Genomic DNA, 24,143 nt, shown 5'->3' with positions numbered 1-24,143 from the left:
CACTACAATACACTCGTATAAAAAACAAATCAAAGACTTTTCAATTTCTAGTGATAATTAGTTCACTACTTAATGTAAAAGAGGTTCAACCATATATATTAAATAATTCCGTCCATCAAGTTCACCAAAACCAACCGTAACAAAAAGCAAATGGCATGTACTAAGGAAATAAACTAGTCCATTTTTTATACGTGAAATTGGGGTCGTATGGCCAAAAGGGAAAATTAAGCTATATAAAAAAAGGCATAAAAATTCCTTTCTTAATATATTTTTACTAAGTGGTAGTTCTAAGTGAATAAAGAAGTGTGAAGTCAAAATTTGACTACAAAGTTCTGAGTTTGTGCAGTGAGTCAGAAACATCATATGCGTCTCTATTAATAAAATATGAGAAAGCATACAAGTTGATTCAACAGAAAATCAACTTTATGGTATTAAACAAGTTTTAGCACTCATATATTCATTCACACTTGTGCTATACCTTTTTCGATTGTTTGAAAATAAATTTTTTACAGGTTTTAAAATCAGTTTTAAAAATAAGTTACTAGCACTTGTACAAATTAATTTACGTTTATTTATATTTAATAGATGTAAGATTCACTGGGTCATAAAATGGAAGGGAGAAAGTGTTAAATTGTGAGTTTAAATCTGTAGCTGATAAAAACTAATGTTAATATAACTAACCATGAAAAATTCATAACATAATGCCAAATCCAAAATCGTCCGAGATCACTAAAGAAAATCATAAAAAGAAAAAATTGGGTGCAACATTTGATTATAAATAAAATAGAAAATGATTTATGTTCTCATTCTAATCAAAGCCAAACAGGGATGGTGTTGAGTTATTCTCTCACTTGGCTTCGGTGAATATCTTGGTTGCAGATAAAGAATTAAAGTTCGTTATTCGTTGACAGAATATTCACCTTTTCTTTTGTTGCAAAAACAGTATAAAGATAGAGAAAGCAAAAGTGTACTTTGTGCACTTGCTTTGTGTGTGTATATGATTCCTTAAAATACTTAGTTTTAACCTATCAGTTAAACCAGAAAAATTATTCTACCATGCATGTGCTCCTTAAATTAGGTTTCAGGCGCTGCAAAGAACCCAAAGTGACAGGTTTAAAATTGAGTAAATGTGGTTTATAAATATGGTTGGTTGTTCATGATATATGTCTCTGTAGCTGAAGCACCCACGTGGCCATGTTTTGTTCTCAACCCTCCCATAATTCTGCTTCACACTCTCTCGTTTACGATCTCCGAGATTTTTGATAGTTTTATCTTATAATGAGATGAAAAATAATATTATGATTTTCATTTTTTGACTTACATTTTTTATTTTTTGAGATGTTTTAGTGTGAATCGTTGATTATTCTAAAGAAAAAGACAGTAGTACATTAATAAATGGTCCACACTAAGTCACAACAAATAATAAAGGATGAGAGTAAAAAAATGAGAGTCATAGTCTCATTTTTCTAATGAAATAGCATTATTTAAGTGACTTCTCATTTTTTCTATTTTTTATATTTTAATACCACTTAAAAGATATCATTTCACATAATAAGAGAAAATTGATACAATTAGTTCTCCAATCATCATTAAATCGTCTATTTTTATTCTTTTTAGTGATGTGATATGATGATCTAACAGTGGATTAAAAGTGGATCATTTAAAGTATTATCTTTTTATGTTTGTATGATTTTTATATTTGCTTGTGTTCATAGACAACGTTTAACGCCGAAAAAAGCGGATTGAGATTGGAACTTTTAGTTCACCCACTTCATAGCCTATATCTTGGACTTTGAAATATTCTCACACCACAATCCCATAACAATAACAATATACCGTAATTAATTGACTCAATGAGTCATACTAGTATATAAATAGTAGTCATTTATATAAATTGTGTTTTTTTATCAGCATTTATGTGAATTGTGAATGACAACGAATAAAAAAAAAACATGTTCTTTTGTTGATGCTATAAAATAAACCATGCTTTTGTGTTATTCGTCCATAAATCTCGCTCCACCCACTTTACTCCTGTGAAATATTCAATGGTCATATTAAGATGCTCTTTAAAAGCATAAAGTAACAACATTTTAAATTGTCTGGGATCCGTATACACTTTCATCTCTTGCTTATCCTAGGTGAATATTTTCAGATTTCTTATATTCATGTTTTAATACTTTCATAGAGAAAGATTATCTCTCGACATAATTATGTAAGCCATATACTTTTAATGATAACACCAATTTAAAGTTTCAATAAGACAATAATTAGTGATCCGTGGTAGTGTTTGCTTTAATTAACTTTTCATTTATCGTAGAAAAGAATTACTAAAGTGTTTCCAGCGTAAACAAGGGAAATGTAGTTTAAAAAATAACTAACTAGCTTACAAATCATGTCTCAAACTAAATTATTTATATTTCAAGAAAGAGATAATTAAAAAAATGAAGGGAGTATTAAACTAAAATTATTATATAGTTTTTTAATTTCCTTTTTAAAATATTTTAAATTTTAACCTTAAAGTAGCTCCTCATTAACGTCTATGGATGTAATTTAAATTTATAAGTGAATATCTTTCATTATCTTGTAAGAAACCAGTTTATCTTTGTGAATGTTATGAATATGTTAATAGATTCAACCTCTACCGCATCCTAAATTTTAGAAATTTTATTTTATTATTTAATTTGTGTCGTGGCCAGATTTTCGAATACGAAATATGGTTCTATAGATTTTATTATATTTGGTAAAATTCAGTAATTTTATCTGATTTTGACATGTATTTACTAAGTTATTATTATTATGCGGAATAAAATGGTCACATTTTGAGAGTAGGCAAAGTTGTTACCACCAAATATATCTTGTGATGGAATAAAACAAAAAGAATAGATGAGGTAGTGACCACTATTTGAGTCATATAAAGTGAGACATCCCCTCCTTCTTATGCTGTTTTGCTTGCCAATTACGATTAAAAACGTGAAAAGGTTCCACAAATTCATTCAATTAAACTTCAACATTAATTTAACATTTAGTTCATTATACACTGCTTACATAGGCTTACGAGTTCATTGCGCGAGGAAGTAAATCAAAGTAAGAGAGAAGATAAACTAAATACGTTTTCAAAGTTAATAAAAAAGGAAGCTAATTGTGTATTCTAATTAAATTTTAAATAATAATTTTATTTTCAAGTCTTTTGAGCTATTATAGGGAAGCTAACTGGTAAAGAAAAAATGTTTTATAGAGGGATTGATCTTTTGTTTTCATTCTTATTTTTTGTTCTTTGTAACCAAATAAAACGAAATAAAAATGATGTCTTTTAAAACAACTTATTTGCTTTCAAGGGTAAAGTAAGAAATCGTACGTATTAATAAACGTACCATGACTAAATTATCAACACAAAATAATTCTAAGTTTACCAAACTTTTATCAATCCTTGGATTTACTAGATAAAGAAAATGTTTGATGACTTTAGAGTTTTCAAAACGTTAATTATATTTACTTTTTAATTTAATACCTTGCTTGTAAAATATTAAAAAGCTTGTAAAATAATTTGCAATGCGAATGATCTTTAGTAATTACGCTACATTTAATATGTTTTCTTTCTATTTTCTCAAGTCTTATTTATTTTTTTAGCCGTCCCAAATTCCCTTCACTCCTAAAATAATATATATATATATATATATATATATATATATATATATATATATATATATTGGTTGTGTTCTTTCACTAATTACTATAATTTTTGTATTTTATTTTCTCTATCTAACATCTCCCTTTCTTGGTTTAACCATGCTTATGTGAATTAAAAAACATGTTTTAACACAAATAAGTTTTAAACTTAATTCTAAATGCACTAGTATTAGTAACTTGTTACTTGGCTTTTAACATACTGAGGAAAGAGGAAAGAAGGGAAAGTAACATGAAGAAGACATCCAACAAAACATGATTAGTTAAAAGTGAAATATAAATTTTAAGTCTAATTCAATTGTAATAAAAGTTTACTCATTTATACTCTTGTAAACTGATTTTATTACCGGCCAACATAGAAATTCCAAGATACTTTACCCTTAGAAACAATAAAAAGAAAAGCTTATCATCAATGATATAGAAAATCATAATTAAAAAAAGACAATGATACTTTAACCTATTTTTTTTGACCCACTTTTAACCCACCACTTCAATCACCATTAGATCATACATCACATCACCAAAAAGAATAAAAAAAAAAGATGATCTAATGGTGATTGAAGTGGTGGGTTAAAAGTGGGTCAAAAAAAGTGGGTTAAAATATCATTTTCCTTAAAAAAAATTACATAAAAATTTTGAATCACATCATTTTGGCAGTCCACCGAGCTGTGAAACAGAGAACACCAAAATCACGTTGTTATTGTGTGTCATAGAAAAGGATTACACAAGTATGAGACGATACAAATGTTTTTCTCAGCCGAACCAAAGTAAGACCCAATCATTTTGGACTCAAAATGCCAAAATGAAGTACCCATTCATAAAAGGGACTGAGAGCTTGAAACAATGATGCTTGGTTTAGTTTCTTCATTTTTGATAGCAGAACAGCACATTAGCCAGAGTTTGTTTCAATCATTCGTATAAATAGAGAAGCAGAAAGCTTGGTATGATGCCAAAGACAAGAAGATGACTCCAATGTTGTTCCATGTCCCACAATACGCGTACGCAATGATGTATGGTAAACATTCAGAAATCACATTTCCAAGCTTTTCATGAATGGCCCTTTGACCATAGAAAGGACTGGGAAATCATAATTACTATCAAATCAGGTCCCACATTTCAGTTTGACCTACAATTTTATTTTATTAAATTAAATAAGGTTTAAAAGTATAAGAGTCATATTTAAAACACCAAATAAAAATACTTTCTTTTTTGGATTCTGGAATTTCAAAGTTGTTTTTGGTTTTTTTATTACACCATTTGAGGATTAAAAATAATTTTTAAATTATACAATTAGTGAAAAATAACTTCTAAAAGTTGAAGAATGTTCAAAAATTACTGAATTTTTAGTTTCTAGATTGAAAAGTCATTTTTAACTTTCAGATTTTACGATCTAAAGAAAACAGTCTGAAATTTTTTTATACGAGAACATAGGAAGAAATACAAGGAAGAAGTCGTCTACCCTAAATCCAAAGACAAGGAAATATACTTGGGCTTTGGATCCATTGATTTTAGGACAATTCTTTTCTGCGCCTCCTAGATTCCTAGTTGCACCTCATATAAAAACATCCACCTTTTTTTCTTTTGAGATTGTGTGTGTAATCCAAAAAGTCATTTTACTCATAATTTGTACAATCCAAAAAACACTCATGACTTTTTGAGAGTAAGAAATGACTTCCAAAAATAGAAAAGGGTTAAGAAAAAAATTATTGAATTGCACAATTTGAAAGTCATTTAATTTACATATTAGACAATCAAAATGTTAAATTTAGCTTTCAAATTATATAATTCAATTTTTTTAAGAAAAAAAAAGTGTGGAATTTTACCATTTTAAAATATTTTTAGTTTCTGAATTACACATATTAAAATCATTTTTTACTTCTGAAAATTAATTCTACACTATACAATTCAGAAAGGCGAAAAAAAAAAAAGAATTTTATTATATGAAATGCAGCGGGGAATTTATGGAGTTGCAGGCAGAAACTGCAAGATTTGGGTTTTGATGGGCCAATGTAAGAAAGGAGCAAAGTAGGTTTGTATTCTACGTCGATGTTTGGGAATGAACGAAGCATGTTGACGAGGGTGGTACCCGTAGCTAGGTTCATTTCTAGGAGGTTACGAGCAGTGCGGCAAGTGCATGGAGATGGAGATGGAGATGGTGATGGCGAAGGGCGTTTACATTTTCACAAGAGCAAAGGTCAACACATTCTCATCAACCCTAGAATTCTTGATACCATCGTTCGCAAATCCGCCATAAATCCAACCGACACTGTCCTCGAAATCGGACCTGGCACCGGCAACCTCACCATCAAGCTTCTTGAAGCTGCTCACAAGGTAGTAGCATTCGAAATTGACCACCGCATGGTCCAGGTTCTCGTGAAGCGCGCTCTTCGACAAGGTCTCAATGATAAGCTCAGGGTAATTGTTGACTTACTCATACCATACCTCACACCTCACCTGTTTGATGAAATGCCTGAGCCAAAAGTAGAAACTTAAGGAAGAAAGCGTCACACGTGGGTTTTGGTTTTGCAGGTTATAAAAAAAGATGCAGTGAAAGCCCTGTTTCCGCGGTTTGACCTTGTTGTGGCCAACATTCCTTATCAGATATCTTCCCCTCTCGTGATGAAACTGGTGTATGGGGCGACGCCGTTTCGGAGTGCCACGCTTCTTCTTCAGAAAGAGTTCGCTCAAAGGTTGGTGGCAAATCCTGGTGACTCTGAGTTTAGCCGGCTGTCGGTGAATGTGAAGCTTCTGGCTGATGTGGAGCTTGTGATGAATGTAAGCAAGAGGGACTTTCTCCCTTCCCCCAAAGTTGACTCTTCTGTGGTCATAATCCGCCCTAAGCCTCAGGTTCCCAATGTGGATCTCCGTGAGTGGAGGGCTTTCACATCGAACTGTTTTAATAACCGTTACAAGACACTGGGGGCAACTTTTAAGAATAAAAGGAAAGTCTTTGAGTTGCTCAAAATCTCTAATGAAAACGATAAAGCTTCTTCCCACAAGGGTGATGATGCTGAAGATGAAGTAGGCTTTACCTCGTTCAAGGAAAAGATTATTGGGGTGCTTAGAACCGGAGAGTTTGAAGATAAAAGGCCTGCAAAACTTTCTATCGAGGAGCTTCTGCATTTGCTCTCTTTGTTCAATCAAGCTGGCATTTATTTTTCAAACCATGGTCATCTGAAGAGGGAAGATAGGTTTGATGATGCCGATGAATAGTAGTGCACCCTGGCGTTATGTTTATCAACGACTGTGTATAACATTATCATTGTTTCTTTTTTTTTTTACTAGAATGCAAGCCTTCTTCATTTGATAATATTTTTGAGAGAAAAATCAGGCACGAGGGAGCCAGAAAGAATATGAGAAGGTAGAAGCGTTAACTCTAACCATTAAATCTGGTTTGATTGGTCAAGATTGGTTTTACAATAAAGCAGCATCATAACATTGAAGGACCGAAATCAGCTCTTTATATGCCTTCAGGTGATACTCCTCAATATAAATGTATTCGAAAGATGTATCCTCATGGGTGCATTGGCGAAGGCCAGAAGCTGCAAATTAAACTTATAGTGCAGTACTTGGAAGTGAGCAAGGGCAGTGCTTGTTTCTAAATGGAATTCAATTGAAAGAGCACAAGTTGAAACTAACTTCTGGTGTTTAAGAATGCTGTTGTAGCTTTAGCATCATGATAGAAAATGAGCATGGTAGTTTGTGGTTTAAATATTTGATTCCAAATAAACTTTTTTTGAGTGCATCTTATAATCTATTTTACTGTCTTCTTTCTTTGACAAGAATATTTGATTTAATGTGGTTAAGATATTTCTGTTTGGTTTATTTGTTGCTAATGAAGAAAATTTGGATTAGTATGGTGCTGGGGGCTCGGTCGAAATCTTAGCTTTAAATCTAAAATGCACTTTTCGTTTGATCTGGTAATCTTATGAACGTGTACCTTAATGTATTAAAAACTGGATTACAACGTTTGTATATCTATTAATAAAACAAGCTTTGGGCTCTTCACACACATCAATACACAATCAACAAATCTTTGCCAAAGATTCCTTGGCTTCTTGCATGTTTTCACTCTAGAATATGATATTCTTAGATATTTAATATAAAAAAGATACACATTTTTATAAGGATATGAAATAAAAATTAGATAAAAATTAAATAATTATAAAAAGAAAAGATATCATAAATCTTTTAGATTCCATAATAAATTAAACGTTTCATAACTAAATGGAGATAGGTGTTGGGATGAGAATGCAAGGAACACTTATATACTCATCTCATCCTGTACTTAATTTAAAAAATCAAGTATTATTCATTCTAGTATTCAACCAATGCACATATTCTCTGTCCGAAAGAGATTAGAAGAATATGTGCAAAATATAATTCATTGTCAAAACTAAAATCACTTAACAAATTTGTATAAACTCAACCTATAGTCATCCCAATTTTTAGGTCTAGTCATGTTTAGGTTGATAATAATTATTGTCATATATAATAATTTTACATATAAATTATAATATATATATATATATATATTAATAAAATAGTTTTTTGTAATACTTTTATTTGATATTAAAAATTTATTAAACAAATTAATCCATAAGCCTACAAGTAGGGTTTGGATCAACCTAAACTCATATAGTTCATGAGATAAAATTGTTTTTCCAATTTAGGTTACCTTTTTTTGTTTGACATAAGATTTGGTAGACATTTTAGGTCAGTCTATCGGACCCAGTATAATCTATTGACAGCGTAGACATTTCTTCCTGCAACCCATAAAATCTAATAAATGTAATGATGTTATCTTTCCTCGTGCGTAGCCTGGATCACCTCCCTCCCTTCATGGAATAGATGCTTGTCCCTTCCTTCCTGCACTGGTCCACAAGAAAAAGGAGAAATGTTTTTGTGACCTGAATGACTTCTTTTAGAACCCCAACCTGCACCCTGCATAGCCACGTCTCTCTGCACTTACTTCCATCTTCAATAATTGCACAACTTACAAAGACGAATGAAGGATGATGAAGTGTGAAGAATTCTTAGGGGGTGGCATGGATGGAAACTATTACAAACTGTTTGAAAAACATTTCAAAACTTTGTAATAATAGGAATGGAAAATGAAGAAGCAGCACATAACGAAATGAAGAATGATAAAAGCACGATGTCATATAATTTGAGACATATGTTTTATCAGTTGAATTTAGAATTTAATAACAACCCGAGCGTTGAGCGTTATTCAAGGAACATTAAACAATATTTTAGTAAGAAATATAAAAATTGAAAAAATAAATTATATTCTTGTTTTTAATAAATGTTTTGTATATTTTTGTGTGTGTTCCTTTATATAATTTATTTTTACTTTTTGATAATTTATTATTCTTAATTTGTCACCTTTTCAATTTTGTGACAAACTAGTAAAGTGAGAGATGTGACATCTTAAGAAATAAGTAATTTTTGTTGTAAGAGACATAAAAAAAGGTAACATGAACTTTTTACTTTTGGTCTTAAGTTATAAGTGATGTAAGATTACTTTGTGTTCTAGAACACTTTCGGTTGAGGTCTGACTGAAGTAAGGATTTCACTTAAGTTATAAAGTGAAGTAAGGATTTCATTTACATCCCTATATATACTTGTTTATTTTTTAAATTATTTTAATTAAGCTTGCATGTTAATTTATTGATAATAATTGATGAGTTTGATATGCTATGTTTGGTTGTATGAATGTTGACAGTGTAGTAATTTTTAAGGAGAAAATATTATACTGATCTTGAGTTAGATGTAATGAATGTTGATTCTTTAAAGAGATTATTATGATTTTTAGTATCCTATACTCTTATAAAGAAAAGATATCTAGGTGTGAGAATTGATAGAAATTCTTATAACAAAATTGGTATGAAAGAGTAACATTATAACGAGTTACAGTTAATTCACCTGATCATGGTGTTAAGGATAAAGGTCCCGATTTGGGTGAGTGGTACCCTAGTAGGATTGCCAAAAATATAATCGTGTTCAAAATACATGTGCACAATTTCTCAATCTACTAATTAGATATATGTGTCTTTCGTAAGAAGAGTCCAATGTCAAGAATATGTATTGGTCCAATGTGAAAAATGTTTTGTAGACATTAACGAAAAGATTTGATATTTGAGGATTTTTTTAATAGAATGAATTATATTAAAATATGATAGATTTTGATTGTTATAATTACATTAGCTTATCTTATTTTGTTTTTTGTCTGTGATTTGTCCACATATTATGATTATATGTTATAGATCAACAGATGATATTAATTACACCAAAATATATATATATATATATATATATATATATATATGATTTTCATATACTCTCTTTCTTGTAAATATTTCGTTTTGAACATCACTTGTAAATAAATATTTTATTTTTAGCCACTTTGGGAGTTTCAAATACTATGTATATATGTTAATTTATTCTGCTTAATATCTAAATAGTGATACTTATCAGTAGTATTGTCGGTACGGTGATACAATAACATTAAGTTTTAAAATAATGTCAGTATTTCAGAAATTATAATCTTTACTTCTTCTTAAATATTTTGATTTCTGTGATTTCTGATTATACTCGAATTCTCTAACTTTTGTTAAATTTGGTTTACTATATATAGCGTTAAGTTTAGTATTCAGGAACAATGATGAGAATAAAAAAGGTTGATTGGTACAACGGGATTTTGTGAAAACCATTGGAATGAGGAGGAAGTGCAAGTGGCATGGATGCCACTATACTACCATATTGAATCAGCAATGAAAAATTTTGGCAAGTGAATTAATAAATGTTCAGGTGGGTTTCTGTAAACTCCTTGAACCCCACCTCCACACTTGTGCAAGAGTTGACTCGTACATTCCTTTCACGGCTGCGAACTATAACTTAATTTGGCATGCATGACGTGATAAAATGTAAAGTCTAAACCTAATTATGTGTGCAATAATTGTAGTTAAGAAGAGTGTAATGTTGATAGTGTGATGTTGATGGATGGTGATTGCAGAATGATGTTGCTGGTACTAGAGTTGTACTAGGACTCCACCAATTGATGAGATAGTAACAGGGGGTGGTGCAGCACGAGGTAGTGTCAATGGCATGGGACCAAATGCACCGAAAAACCCACATGGAGAACAAACCCACCACAACACAACCCTTGCATTCTCACATAAATTTCTCTTTTCCAAAATCAATTCAGGTACCTTTCTCCTCTCATAACAGATGTGACATAACAGCTAACAGCTAACAGCTAACAGCTAACACAATAATGCATTATCCCATTTTCTTCAAGCCCACCATCTTCGTCTCTTCTCTTCACTTTCGTTTATGTTAATTACATATCTATCATTCTGGGAAACAGTATTTGAGTCTCATTTAAGATAAGTATTATTTGAAAGCCACTTAATTTTATTCATTCTACTCCTTCTGTGATGGATACAGCACTTTAATCTCAATATTTTACCCTATAGGTTAACATAACCAAGCACAGTAAACTAGTTATACGTCTCTCTCCATTTTCTTGATCAAGTGCTAATGGCTTGCACGCTAATTGGGAGCTTCTTCTTCATCTTCACAGTTGGAAAGTATATGATTTCATCCCTCTCAGCCACCCACCTGCATGGTAATTTAAACCAATAATTTACTCATCAATAACTCACTAAAATAATCGATTATCAATTAAACAATTTATACATATGTCATATTTTTCTGACCTGTAAGTAGTAACAAGATGGTGAAGGAAAATAGAGAGTTCGAGCCTCGAGAGTTCTAATCCAGGACATAGTCTATTTCCACCGCCAAATGGGGCAAAGCTGTTGCAACCAGCCACAGCTCCAATTTTCTGCAACCAAATTGAGCATTAGAAAAAGTGATGTAATTATGAACTAAATATTCCTTAATAAACATGGTGAGATATGGCTTTAGAACTTAGAAGTTCACCTCCCATCTGCATGGATCGAATTTAAAAGGGTTTTCATAGTTCTTCTCGTCCATGTGAACCGAGGTAAGAGATGCCATGACACACCAGTGCTTCGGAATCAGGTACCCTGGATATGCAGAATGACGAAACTGCATGCATTAGAATTTAATTTCTCTATATACAATACTATTTTCCTCTTGTAAATAACCCACCTTTAATTTCTATGTCATTGACCGATTTCCTCCAAATGCCATTGACGATATTGGCCATTCTGAGAGTTTCACTGATAACCTTTAAGAAAGGAAATGAAAGACAAAACAATGAACGAAAATGTCATATACTAGGAAAAATTATTATGTGTTATTATCATCTGATTTTTGCATGTGGTAGCTAAACGTTAGAGACTCACATTCTGAGTAAATGGCAGTGACATGTAATCAGTCCATGCATAATCTTCTGAGCAATTAGTCTTTAGCCTCTTCAGTTCCATGTTCTCCTCCTGTTAAAATCAGCTTAACCAAAATATAAAACTTCCTTTCGAACATTAGCCAATAACTTCAGAATTCACTGTTGAAACCTCGTGAAATATGAAAATATTTTAATTTCGAGTTCAAATTTTCTACTTAACTTTTATATTATTGTTTTCTGCTGCACATTAATATTAACACTTTAAAAATAAATTTAATATATTTTAAAATATCAAAATCAATATCCATCAATATATTTTAAATATACAACATAAAAACAATAAAATAAATTCAGTACAAAATCCAAATTCAAAAAATACCGGCTTATGAACTCACAAAGAAAGGTATAAAAACTTAAGGGAAATATAAGTTGACAAAAAGAAAGATAAAAAAAATGAATGAAGTACAAGTACTATAGTTTATGTGGCATTTGCCAACGCTGGGGCATGAGTACTCAACAGGGATCACACATGTCGTCATAAAAGTCAAGAGAGAATACGTATTAATGAATTTAATTAAAATGGATGAACAGTGTAAATTTTGTATAGCATCATTGAATGCATGATATGATTGTTGACTTCAGAATAATTACTTTAGAAACTATATTTCATATTTCATTTAAGAAACTAAGTACAATGTATCAATCACTTTTAAGTTTTTTCGTTAAGAAAAGCTGCTGCAGCAGCAGCAGTTTCTGTGTTAATGTGACAGAAGTAGATGGGTCCTTTGGCGGCAGAAATTCAATTCGTGGACCTATTTTTTCAGCCGTTGAGTTAAAATCACATCAACAACACATCGTACGGCCAGGAACCACTCTCACACACGACGTGAGGCCCACACTCCCTCGTGTGAGTTTTTAGAGTGCTGATTCGGAAAGCGACTCCTTAGACAAGTCAAAAACCGTTCTAGGGCATAACGCTATTTTCTCTCCAACCCTCACAAAACCAAAAAAAAAAAAAAAAAAACTCAATGTAACATACTATCTGGATGAAATTTAACAAATTTTTTTACCTTTGTGGAATTTATTTTTTGGTTTAACCAGTTGGTAAGAAAATCCTGGTCCACACCAATCTTCAGTCGCAACTACCAACTGTTTCCGTTTTATTCATTTTATCATAGTACCGCAGCTTTGTCTTACTACAACATCATAGTAAAATTTTATTTACGTAGCATGTTATTGATTTTGAACGAACCTGAAGTTTAGATAGAGCGAGAGGAGAGTCACTGAGGAACTTGAGGGCCATGGTCATAGCTGTAGGAAGCGTTTCTTCCCCCGGTATCATCATCTCTATGATGTTTTGACTAATCATTTCTGGACTCAAGCGTGCACTTGAGCTGGAATCACCCTTATCTCGTAACAGTGCGTCCAATACATCATTCACTGCATCACCTTCGTCATCTGCATCATTATCTATCATTACCTTCTTCCTCTCCTCTACTATCTTCCTCACCATCTTCACCATCCTATCTTTCGACTGCACAGTTCACACACATGACTACATAATAACAAAACTATAACTTTATTATAATTTTTTTATTATATACATTACAGATAAGACGTATTTCCTTTAAATATTACAACGTTATGATAGTTTAAAAACGCGGTATAAAAAGCTTTTGAGCCGTCATGTATATATATTATTTATTCTATAAACATAGAACAATAACAGAAATAATATAGTTAGGCAAAGTTTATGGGACCTTCAAGGATTTATATAGTCTTGTTCCGGGAAATTTGAGGGGTAAGCAAATCAAGCCTTTGATGAATTCTGCAAACTCTCTATACAGGAAGTCCAATTCTTCACCAGGACCAACGCTCATCAGAACTTTGACCAAAACAGGAAATGTAATCTGGCATACACGCACAAAAGAAAAGGTTCAGGTTAGAGAAAGTGTTAAGGGGTTAGGGAGAGAAAGAAGAGCTAGAGCAAATAATGAAAAAGAAGAAACCTTTTTGACTTGATCTTGAACGTATATTGGTTGGTGGGAAGTCCAAGATGCCAAGCATTGTTTGACAGTGTGTTCAATGTCTCTGGTGATTCGAGCTTTTAGTTGTGGGGATCGGAGGAACCCTGCAATGAGTGTGTGCACTTTCTTATGCATGGTCCCGTTCATTTTGAGTATGGATTGTTCTCCCATCAATTCTCTAATTGATTTTGGATAAGCAGGGACGAAGTTGGCTTGGTGGTTCTGCAGAACCACCTTGTTCACGTCCGGGTCAGTCGATATTATGACATTGCTCCCCAAAATGCATGTCTTGAACACATTCCCGTACCTACACACACAATAGAAATTGAGCATATAACACAAACACCTTGTTGCTTTTTTTCTGAGTTTTATAGCAGTATTTATTAAGGGAAGGCTAAGAATGTGTATGTATAGTTGGTGCTCATAGATACAGTGGGAGGCAAGGATCAAAATATATCACATTCCCTTCCACACGGTTCAAGAGGCAATCTACTATATAGCTATTGTAGTTACTGCAGAAACAGGCTTTTTCTGCTCTTTTCTTCTTCCAAAATGTGTGCCCTTCTCTCTTAAGAACGAGACTATGTGAGGGCAAGCAGGACCACAATATGGTGCACATTTATTATTAGATCACGGGGGTGCATTGATAACACTAATCCAGTTGAATTTTTACAAGGTAGCATAAACATGGAGCACTATCTTCAATTTCCTTCTTCTAAAAGTCAAACTTTCTCCAGTGACTTGAAGCAGTTAAATTTACATAAAAAAACATCAGTGTGTGTGTATCCTCTCCATTATTAGCGATAATTTCTATAGTACGAGAAAGACACACACAAAATGACTAAAAAACGTGTCAAAATTTGAACGCAGTGTGTTTTTCTCTTCCTGGAAACTTGTTATACTAGAGAAAATATACAAACACGACAAAGATATTATCTTTTTTACTGACACATTTTCTGATTTTAAAGGAAACCAAATCCTATTTCGTTCCTTAATTAGTTTCGTGATTTTTCCAAAGAAAATAGTGGTCTCAATATACACTGTTTTCCATCCTCTCTTATTCCTTCGCCTCTGGGTCGTAACGAACAAAGCTAAATATAGATACATTTATCAGTAAAAACTCAAAGCTTAGTCCAGGTATCGCTAGTTTGTTCATTTACAACAGGGTGCCAATGAAAAACATCACAAGTTATCTTTTTAAAACTCAAAACTGCAAACTAAATCAAATTTAAAAAGGAGATACAGTTGCTCAAAACTTAACTATATATTCATACATAAATGGATGTTTTGATAACCGAATTTACTAAGACAAAAAAAAAAATTATCAAAAGCCTTAATATGACTAAATATTTTTATATTATTTAAAAAATAATAATTTAACACTTGACATTTATCTATTATATTATTAAGATGAAAGTATTTATTTTCTGTAACAAAAAGGTTGTTCAATTTAAAAAGAAACTGAAAAATGAGGAATAAAAATCGTAAAAAAGAGAAAGATCATTTGCCCTCCTAAAAAAACGCTAATTTTTGGGAGTATATTTGTTTTTTAAAATGAGAAAAACACCTCCCCAAAATCTCGCACTTATTTATATTTTTTTAAAGCAGATATTTTGAAAATATTCTCAAAACCAAATAGATTCGAATATCGAATGAGAAATTGAGAGAAAATAGTAAGAAATTATTTGATATCTTTTAAAACAAAAGGCCAAAAAAGTAAACATTTTATGGTCGCTGTATATCCATATGGATTAGGGGAGAAAATTGTGTGAATCAACTTAAATCGAAAATGTTAATTAAGGCAAAGAATACTCCATCAGCGAACATCAACTTGAACTATAATAGTTCTTAACTAACATGTGGGCCAGGAGGACAAAATTGTCACAAACAAACACATGCGAACATCGTAAAGGACCTTAGACATCTTAAAAAATTGGGCCTTCACAAGGAATAGACTACTAGAGAGGAAGATGATATGGTTCCGGTGGATACCATGATTAATTTTCTTGGTTACTTGGTGTGGGTGTGTGTGTGTGTGTACAGAATAACAAACATCGGAAAGAACATTGAGTTTCGAAAATTGAGAAATGAATGAGGATGCATGTTAGATAGACATGCACGGAAGAAGAAAAAAGCATTGGAATTTTGAGAGCATATTAGATAGACATGCATGTCAGTGGTGTCGTGGAGAATGAAAAGGATGGAAATGGAAAAAATGAAAAGGTGGAGATAGAAGCTTACAAAGACTTGCGTTTTTCGAAGAAGGTGAGAGGGGTTGAAGAGTAACCAGAAGCTATGAAATCAAGGGTCTCTCCGAGTAAAGGCCAACCAGAGTTTCCTTTTGGGACTTTGCCTTTTCCCACCGTCTTCTCATCATTCTTGCCATATAGTAGAATCCACCAACTCATCAACAACATGCCAATCACAACACACACCTCTATCATCCATTCCATGATCCCAAAAACCACCCTTCACCACTGATTCAGCTAGAGATGTTTTATTGCAGTTGGTGAAAAAGAGGGAGAAAGAAAGGTAAAAATGTTAGAGTCAAGGAGAAACTTGTTTTGTGAAGAGAGAGAGAGAGATTGAGAAGGGAAGAGAAGAGAAGAAAAGAAAGAGAGAAGGATAGTGAAAAGTGAAAATTTAGGGCTCAAAAACAATCATTTATTGAGATGGCCATACTGGGTTCACCTAATGCACCACGCTGGTTTATTCTGTCTTCCCTCAATTCAGACGGATATTACTCTCATGCCATTACTTCTCTCTCTCTCTCTCTCTCTCTCTCTCCTCTCATCACTCACTTCCTAATTATTGTTTCTTTCATGAAAACATTAATTATTGTTCAATACTTAAAACAATTTATTTATTTTTGTCCTGTTAACCGATGTGATAAGGCAATAATTAAGGATAGTTAATGGAGATTGAATTTTACAAAAAATTATAATAAATTGTGATATTAATCGAGATATGAACTAATGATCATTAATACAATTTTATTTGATCAGTCTTGTTAATCGATATTCTAATAACACTGATTAAAAAAAATTAATATATATTGAATCTTACAAAATTATATAATTAAGTGTGATATTAAATAAAATATGACCTAATAACTATTAATGCAATTTTATTTTATGGAGAATGCTAAAATTAATTTGCATTGGTTTCTTCAATTTTACATTGAAAGTTGAAATAATTAAATACATTAATTAAGATATTATAAATGCATATAACAAATTTTATAAAGACAAAAATACCCTTTTAAATTTGTAAACAATAACATACAAAAGAATGACTTTGAAAATTTTAAGTCTCTACTAAAAAGAAAAAAAATATCTCTGGTGGCACTTCAAGAGTCTCTCAAGGTGAAAGTTTCAAATATGAAGACGGTAAACCTTTAAAAGGTATGTCTTTAAGTTTTACAAAAAAATTAATACTTTATTTTTTTTATAAATCTTTTAAATGTTTAACACTATTTTTTTATTTTTTTTGCTGGTTGTTATGGTAATTCAAACTTCTTTATGTTTAATTATATTTAATTTTTAAAATATTAAAATATAGTTATTTTATTATTTAATTATATTTTAACTTTTATCTATGAACATTAAATTAAATATGAAACTCGCATGTACAATAATTATGAATAGTTTTGTCTTTTGAATAAAATAAAATTACATTAATGGCGATGAACATTAAATGAAATATGAAACCCACATGTACAATACTTATGAATAGTTTTATCTTTTAAATAAAATAAAATTACATTAATGGTGATTAGGTCATATTTAATTTAATATTACACTTACCTATGTATTTTTTTATAGAATTCAACCCATATCCTTATTTTATTTAAAGAACAAAAATACTCATAAGTATTTTGCATGTAAGTTTAATAGTTTATTTAATGCTCACCAATAAAAGTTAAAAAAATAATTAAATAATAAAATAACTATATTTTAATGTTGTTAAAATTAAATATAATTAAACATAAGAAAATTTAAATTAACAAAAAAACTAGCAAAAAAAATAGTGTTAAACATAAAAAATAAAAACATTTAACTAAAGTATCAATTTGAGTAAAGACCTTGCAAATTTCAAAGTTATTGTTTTGTATTAGAAAATTATTGTCTACAAATTTAAAAGGATATTTTTGTCTTTATAAAATTTTTATATGCATTTATACTATTTTAATTAATGTACTTAATTATTTCAGTTTTCAATGTAAAAGTGATGAAACCAATGAGCATTGAGTATTTCTTAACCAGTGACACTAGTTAGCATTCTCCTTATTTAATTTAAAGGACAAAACAATCATAAGTGTTGTATGATGTGTTTAATATTTTATTTAATGTTCATCAATCAAAGTTAAAAAGTAATTAAATAATAAAATAGCTATATTTTAATATTGTTAAAAATTAAAATATAATTAAACATAACAAAATTTAAATCTATAAAAAAAACCAATAAAAAATAGTGTTAAACATCTAAAAAATTTTTTAAAAAAAATGAAAGTATCAATGTGAAACTTCGTTTAGTTTCGTATCTTTAACTTCTAATAATCTTCTGCAACATCCATCTTAACTTAATAATAAAATCTCTTGTATTAAAAAAAGTAGACAATATTTCAATGAAATTATTAATTATAAATACATAAAACTAGCAATTATGTTAGAGATTAATTTTTTTTTGCTTTTTAGCAAATACCTTACGAATTCAAAATACTTATTTTATATCATGAAGTTAGAAATTTCAAATTTCAAAATTCAAAGAATATTTTTGTCTTTAAAATATCTTTTATATGTATTTAAATTATTTTAATTAATAGAGTTAATTATTCTAGCTTTTAATATAAAAATAGTAGAATTAATGCATATTAATTATTCCTGAACATCGTTGCTCCTAGAGGCTCTGATTAACATTCTCCATATTTATTTTAACTAATGTATAAAAAACAATGATATTTTCACACATAAATTTCTTCTAGAAGATATGTCTAATAGAAGATATGTCTAAAGACACTATTTTAGGTCACTGAAATTAGAAAACATTAAATTATAGATAACTATAATACTAAATGAATTATGATTTTAATATATTTTAGTATATTTTTATTATGTTTAAAAGACAAAAATATCTATAAATACTATATATGAAAATGATAATTCATTTAATGCAAAAAAAAGTTAAAAAATAATTAAATATAAAATATTTATATTTTAATGTTACTAAAAATTAAAAAATAATTAAACATAAAAAATTAATTAAGAGAAAATAAAACATTGTTTACTTTTTTAATACAAACAATGTTATATTAAATTTTTTTATCTTCTTTATTAAAAGCAAAGAATATTTAATTATTTTTTAATTTAAGTTTTTTTATATTTAATTATATTTTAATTTTTAACAATATTAAAAATATTCTTTTTTTATGTAATAAATAAATTGTCAATCAATTACTATTGTACAATACTTAATTTTATTTTTCAAATAAAATAAAATTATATTAATAATTATTAAGAATAAAATTTATTTAATATTATAATTAACTATAAAATTTTACAAAATTCAATATTCATACATCTTAAACCGTGTTTTATATACGATTCTTTAACTAATGTATAAAAAATAATACATTTCAATACATAAACTTTTTATATCTATTTAATGCTATCATTCACTACTCTCTCTTTTTTTATAAATATAAAAAAATTACTTTTCTTATAATATTTTATTCCTAGACGAGTTATCAAATATTTGGCCAACGATGTTAAATAATCCTTTTTCACGTATTAAATCTATACAAGGAGTGAAAGTGTAGATAATTGAAAAAGAAATAAAAGATACAGTTAAAAAGCCGTAAGTTTTACAAGATTTAACGTTTTTGTTAATTTTTTTAATCGTTCTTCGTAATTATTTTTAGTTTAATCGTTTTTTTAATTATTTTCAAAATTATTTAATATAGGTTTTTTTATTTTATTTTAATGTGGTTTTGTACTTTTATTAAAAAAATTAATTTAATTATTGTCATTAAATTGCTTTAACACTGTATCGAATATGAAAAATAATGTGATATTGTAATATTTAATATAGTTACCATGTGTTATTTACACTGTAATGCTGTAAATATTTATATTGCAATTTTTTTATTTAAATATTGTTAACAACAATTTAAAATACTTTTTTTTTCCTTTTAAAAAAAGTAAAACACCAAAAGAAAATAACATTCAATAATTCGGACAGAAATTAAAATAAAAAATTATTAAAACTCTCTTATTTTGTTTCATGCAATATTATTGTGAGGAATGGGTGTAGGCTAATAGGAATTGGGTACTGAACTTTTGTCTATTTAACTTTTATTACAAAACTATTTGTATTTAATGAATTAACTGATTTTATTTATTACATAATGATCTTTTTATTTCTCTTTTGAACTTTAATTTTTTTCACGATTTTTAATAAAAATTTTAATGTTATTTACTGTGAACTCTTATGAAGCGATGTGAACAAATCGACTATAAACACTTGTGTGGAATCATGAGAGATTCACTTATCGGGGAACGCAAGAAATATGAAGAAATAAGAGCAAGTGTTTTTACCACATCCAATAATTTTACATTATTCAGGAGTTAAGGCTTAAGGTACTTAAATACTTCTTTCCTTCATCCTCCAAGACATTTTAAAGACAACAACGTGACAAAACATAAACTTCAAAGCAAAGAATACCTCATATACATGGTAATTGACCCTTATGATGTCACTCAAAGGACTTGGAATCAGAACATTACTCACCGTGAGATCGATAACATGGTTTTAAGACGAACCCTTAGTTTCTTAAACCCTCCATTGGGGATAATCTATCATTCCCCTTAGACATCGACTAAGAAACTTATGTTCCTACCACACCCAATAGTTTCATATTACTCAAGAATCATTAAATATTTTTTCCTCCTTCCATCCTCCAAGACGTCTTTTAAAATATAAACTGTGACGGAATGTAATTGACCCTTACGATGTCATTCAACGAAATTAAGATCAGAACAATAAGTATATAGAAATGAGTATGAGAATTAAACAAATGTTTCCTCTGGGAATGTGTCATATTTATAGGCAGGGGAGGATAAAAAAAAGGTAAATGTGGTAATTAATTTACAAATAAAATTAATTGATTGAATATATATATATATATATATATATATATATATGCTATTTAGTTTATTATTTTTAAATATGTGTTAATTATCAGATTTAATGAGATTTGTAAGATATTATACTCATAATTATAAATATTATGATATAATATTTTGTAATGTAGTACAATCATATTTATTACGAGAGTAATACATGTATTTTGTGAGATATTTGGAAATGTTCATTATAATTATAATTATATTATTTATTATTTTGGATTGAATGGGGAGGTACATAAGCTCCCAAAGATCTGATCTCTTAAAAAATGAGATAATTGAGCTAGAATAATCATTTAAGTCCAAATTAAAACAACCGAGTTGGTGTGTTATTCAATCATAATCGAGTATGAGCTTGATGACCGGGTGAAAGGTTTTACTTTGAATGAAGTCAGATCGCTTCATGTTTCTTAAAAGTTGTGTGAGCATAAGCATTAATAAATAAACATAGCAAACAAACTCATCCCTATGGTTATTAACCGAACACTTTCCCGTTTTGACGGAGATTTTCCACATTGACTAGGTACTAGTATGAGTGTGGCCAATACCTAATTTTTTCAATTGAATATGGGGACGGTCGTAGATATGCACATATCCGCCCACATACACAAATTGGACATGGGAACGATAATAGATACGTACATGTTTGTCCCGAGAACAATCATACACTTACTTTTTTCTCATATTTTCTGATTGTTTGGTATCTTCCTTCTTATCACAATTTTGATTATACATTTTATTTTCGTTGTACAGTTAAGTTCAAATGGCATATTATCAATTTCATTGAATCAAATAACTTTTAGGTATCACATTTGATTAATTTTGCTCTTTTTTAATATTTTTATTTATTATTTATCTTTTTTCGCATAAAAATATTTCTATATTTCAAGTGTTCAATTGTTTATCAGGTAATATAAAAAAATTATCTTTTCTTTCCTTTGATCTTTAATTTTTATTTTATCTAAAGAAATTTTCTCATTAAAACAAATTTCATTATCTCTACATGATTCAATTATTTTGATATCTAGAAAGCTTTCCTCTATCTCTAAGTTACTTACTTGTATTATCGTACCTACAATTATACATTATTTTCCTTTTTGTTGTTTTATTCAATTGTGTATCAAACCTTTTATTCTGTGCATATTTTATCATTATGTCTTCTTTTTAATATTTTTATTTATTATTTATTATATATAATATTAATTTTTTATATTTATTTTTATTTTTAACTCATCTTGATAAGTGTAATTTTTTTATTATAATTGTTTAAAAACGTTTTATTTACTATAATATAATAACTTTTTTTATTTTCTAAAATTGGATTTATCACGATCCAATATAAATTAAAATTCAAAAAATAAAAGATTCATATATAAATTTAAATTATTATTAGTTTACTTTTTTTTCACAATTTCATTTCGTTCAAGTGGTGTATAAATAATATTTTCTTTTACAATATATTATTTTATTTTAAAAATTGTAAATGGTTACCATTGTTACCATGTTTATTATTATTTTGAGTCCTTCGTATATATTTCTTTATATGTTTGAGCAAGTTCATGGTATTATTATTAAGTTGCTTCTCCGTTCTATCCGTTTCTTCAGTAGAATCAATTAAATCATGCCATTACCATCCATATTTAAAACGTTTAGGATTAAAATATTAATGCTTTGATTGAAATAAGGAAAGTGGTCATTAATATCAAATTCGAGAAAGTCAAAATTTTGTACATTTTTACAAAAGCCGTTATTATAATTTATGAAAATGGCTTAGTCATTATCACTTTCTTAATTAGGATGAACCTTTAAATAAATTTTAATTTATTTTAATTAATTTTTAATTCTTTTATTAAATATAATTGTTAAATTTATTGTACTTACAGCAAGGACTTCAAAAATATCAAAGAGTGAAAATAGACTTTATAAGGAAGAATTTATTATTTTATTATTAAAAACTTAATTTATAAATAAAATAGTTAATCAAGTATATTTTATAAGAGTTACAATATCTTTGAAATATATATTTTCTTTTTATTTGTACTCTCTAACTTTTTTACCAATTTATGTATTTGTTTAAAGATCAAAATACGTCATAGGAGTCCTAGTATAAATTATTATCTTAATCGATCAAAATTTTCCATAGAGTAAGTTTATTTTTTACTATTTTTTTGAGTTTTTTTTTTATCGATAATTGTTAGTTGTCAGTTTTTGTCAACAAGGAAAGTTATTTTTAGTTTTTGCATGCATGTGGTGCTTTTTGTGATTGCATGTGGCTCAAAAGAGTTTAAGATGAATCTAAGTCTATTTGGGCTAGTCAGTTTCCCTACTGAGCGAAAATAAATTTGTAAAAACTTAAATACCTCAAAGGAAATTGGTCGCTGAGTGAGCTAAGTATTCAATAGTAAAGCTCACCTTTAGAGGCGACTCATTAGGTGAGTGAAGATGATCATTAGGAAGTGTTAATATTTGAACACTTGATATCGTTTTACCATGCATGGCTCTCTGAGAAAGAGAAAGGAAAAATGTGATATGTTTTAATAATGAGATGAAAATGCATGTGGTATGTGGGGTCAAGTAGAGTCATAAGACTATAATCTATTAACAGGTATGTGGGTCGAGTATGGCTAAAGTTTATGCTACAATATACTAAGAGTTGTTGATTATACATAAATATATGTAGTTATGATAATGTAGTTATTTTCAAAGAGGTAATACTATGTTATATGTTATAATAAATATAAGATTTGTATTGAGTAGGGACTATGAAGGATATTATTTAGACTAACAGATAGGAAGATATTAGGTAATAAGAGTTGATGAAGGTTTTTGTATTTAAAGTATCATGTGAAAAGAAAAATTAAATTTCACAATCAGAAAAATTTATCCTATCATATAATAAAGAGTTAATTC

General features: G+C 29.2%; 2 protein-coding genes across 2 annotated transcripts; one reads left to right on the top strand and one right to left on the bottom strand.

Annotated features, from left to right (window-relative positions):
• The first annotated feature begins 5,613 nt into the window (after nucleotides 1-5,613).
• LOC114172502 (ribosomal RNA small subunit methyltransferase, mitochondrial) lies at nucleotides 5,614-7,460 on the top strand. The gene is made up of 2 exons (XM_028056957.1): nucleotides 5,614-6,099; nucleotides 6,214-7,460. The coding sequence occupies exons 1-2, from the start codon at nucleotides 5,731-5,733 to the stop codon at nucleotides 6,895-6,897; spliced, it is 1,053 nt and encodes a 350-aa protein (XP_027912758.1). The 5' UTR covers nucleotides 5,614-5,730; the 3' UTR covers nucleotides 6,898-7,460.
• Nucleotides 7,461-10,818: 3,358 nt separating this feature from the next.
• On the bottom strand, nucleotides 10,819-16,693 carry LOC114174236 (3-epi-6-deoxocathasterone 23-monooxygenase CYP90C1). Its single transcript, XM_028059032.1, has 9 exons — nucleotides 16,291-16,693; nucleotides 14,032-14,356; nucleotides 13,783-13,932; nucleotides 13,275-13,556; nucleotides 12,024-12,113; nucleotides 11,827-11,905; nucleotides 11,635-11,741; nucleotides 11,409-11,536; nucleotides 10,819-11,310 (listed from the first exon to the last, which is right to left on the bottom strand). Exons 1-9 carry the CDS (start codon nucleotides 16,500-16,502, stop codon nucleotides 11,220-11,222), a joined length of 1,464 nt encoding a protein of 487 aa, XP_027914833.1. The 5' UTR covers nucleotides 16,503-16,693; the 3' UTR covers nucleotides 10,819-11,219.
• Nucleotides 16,694-24,143: the final 7,450 nt, after the last annotated feature.

This window comes from Vigna unguiculata, chromosome 2 (assembly GCF_004118075.2).
Source record: "Vigna unguiculata cultivar IT97K-499-35 chromosome 2, ASM411807v1, whole genome shotgun sequence".
In the NCBI taxonomy this organism is placed as follows: Eukaryota; Viridiplantae; Streptophyta; class Magnoliopsida; order Fabales; family Fabaceae; genus Vigna; species Vigna unguiculata.
The sequence above is the reverse complement of the archived record's forward strand: the minus strand, read 5'-3'. Positions and strand labels throughout refer to the sequence as shown.

Coding starts and splice junctions, on each gene's coding strand:
- LOC114172502 (XM_028056957.1), top strand. CDS start 5,731: ATGTTTGGGAATGAACGAAGCATGTTGACGAGGGTGGTACCCGTAGCT. Junction 6,100..6,213: donor GTCTCAATGATAAGCTCAGG/GTAATTGTTGAC, acceptor TTGGTTTTGCAG/GTTATAAAAAAAGATGCAGT.
- LOC114174236 (XM_028059032.1), bottom strand. CDS start 16,502: ATGGAATGGATGATAGAGGTGTGTGTTGTGATTGGCATGTTGTTGATG. Junction 12,114..13,274: donor TCGCTCTATCTAAACTTCAG/GTTCGTTCAAAA, acceptor TGATTTTAACAG/GAGGAGAACATGGAACTGAA. Junction 11,537..11,634: donor TCGATCCATGCAGATGGGAG/GTGAACTTCTAA, acceptor ATTTGGTTGCAG/AAAATTGGAGCTGTGGCTGG.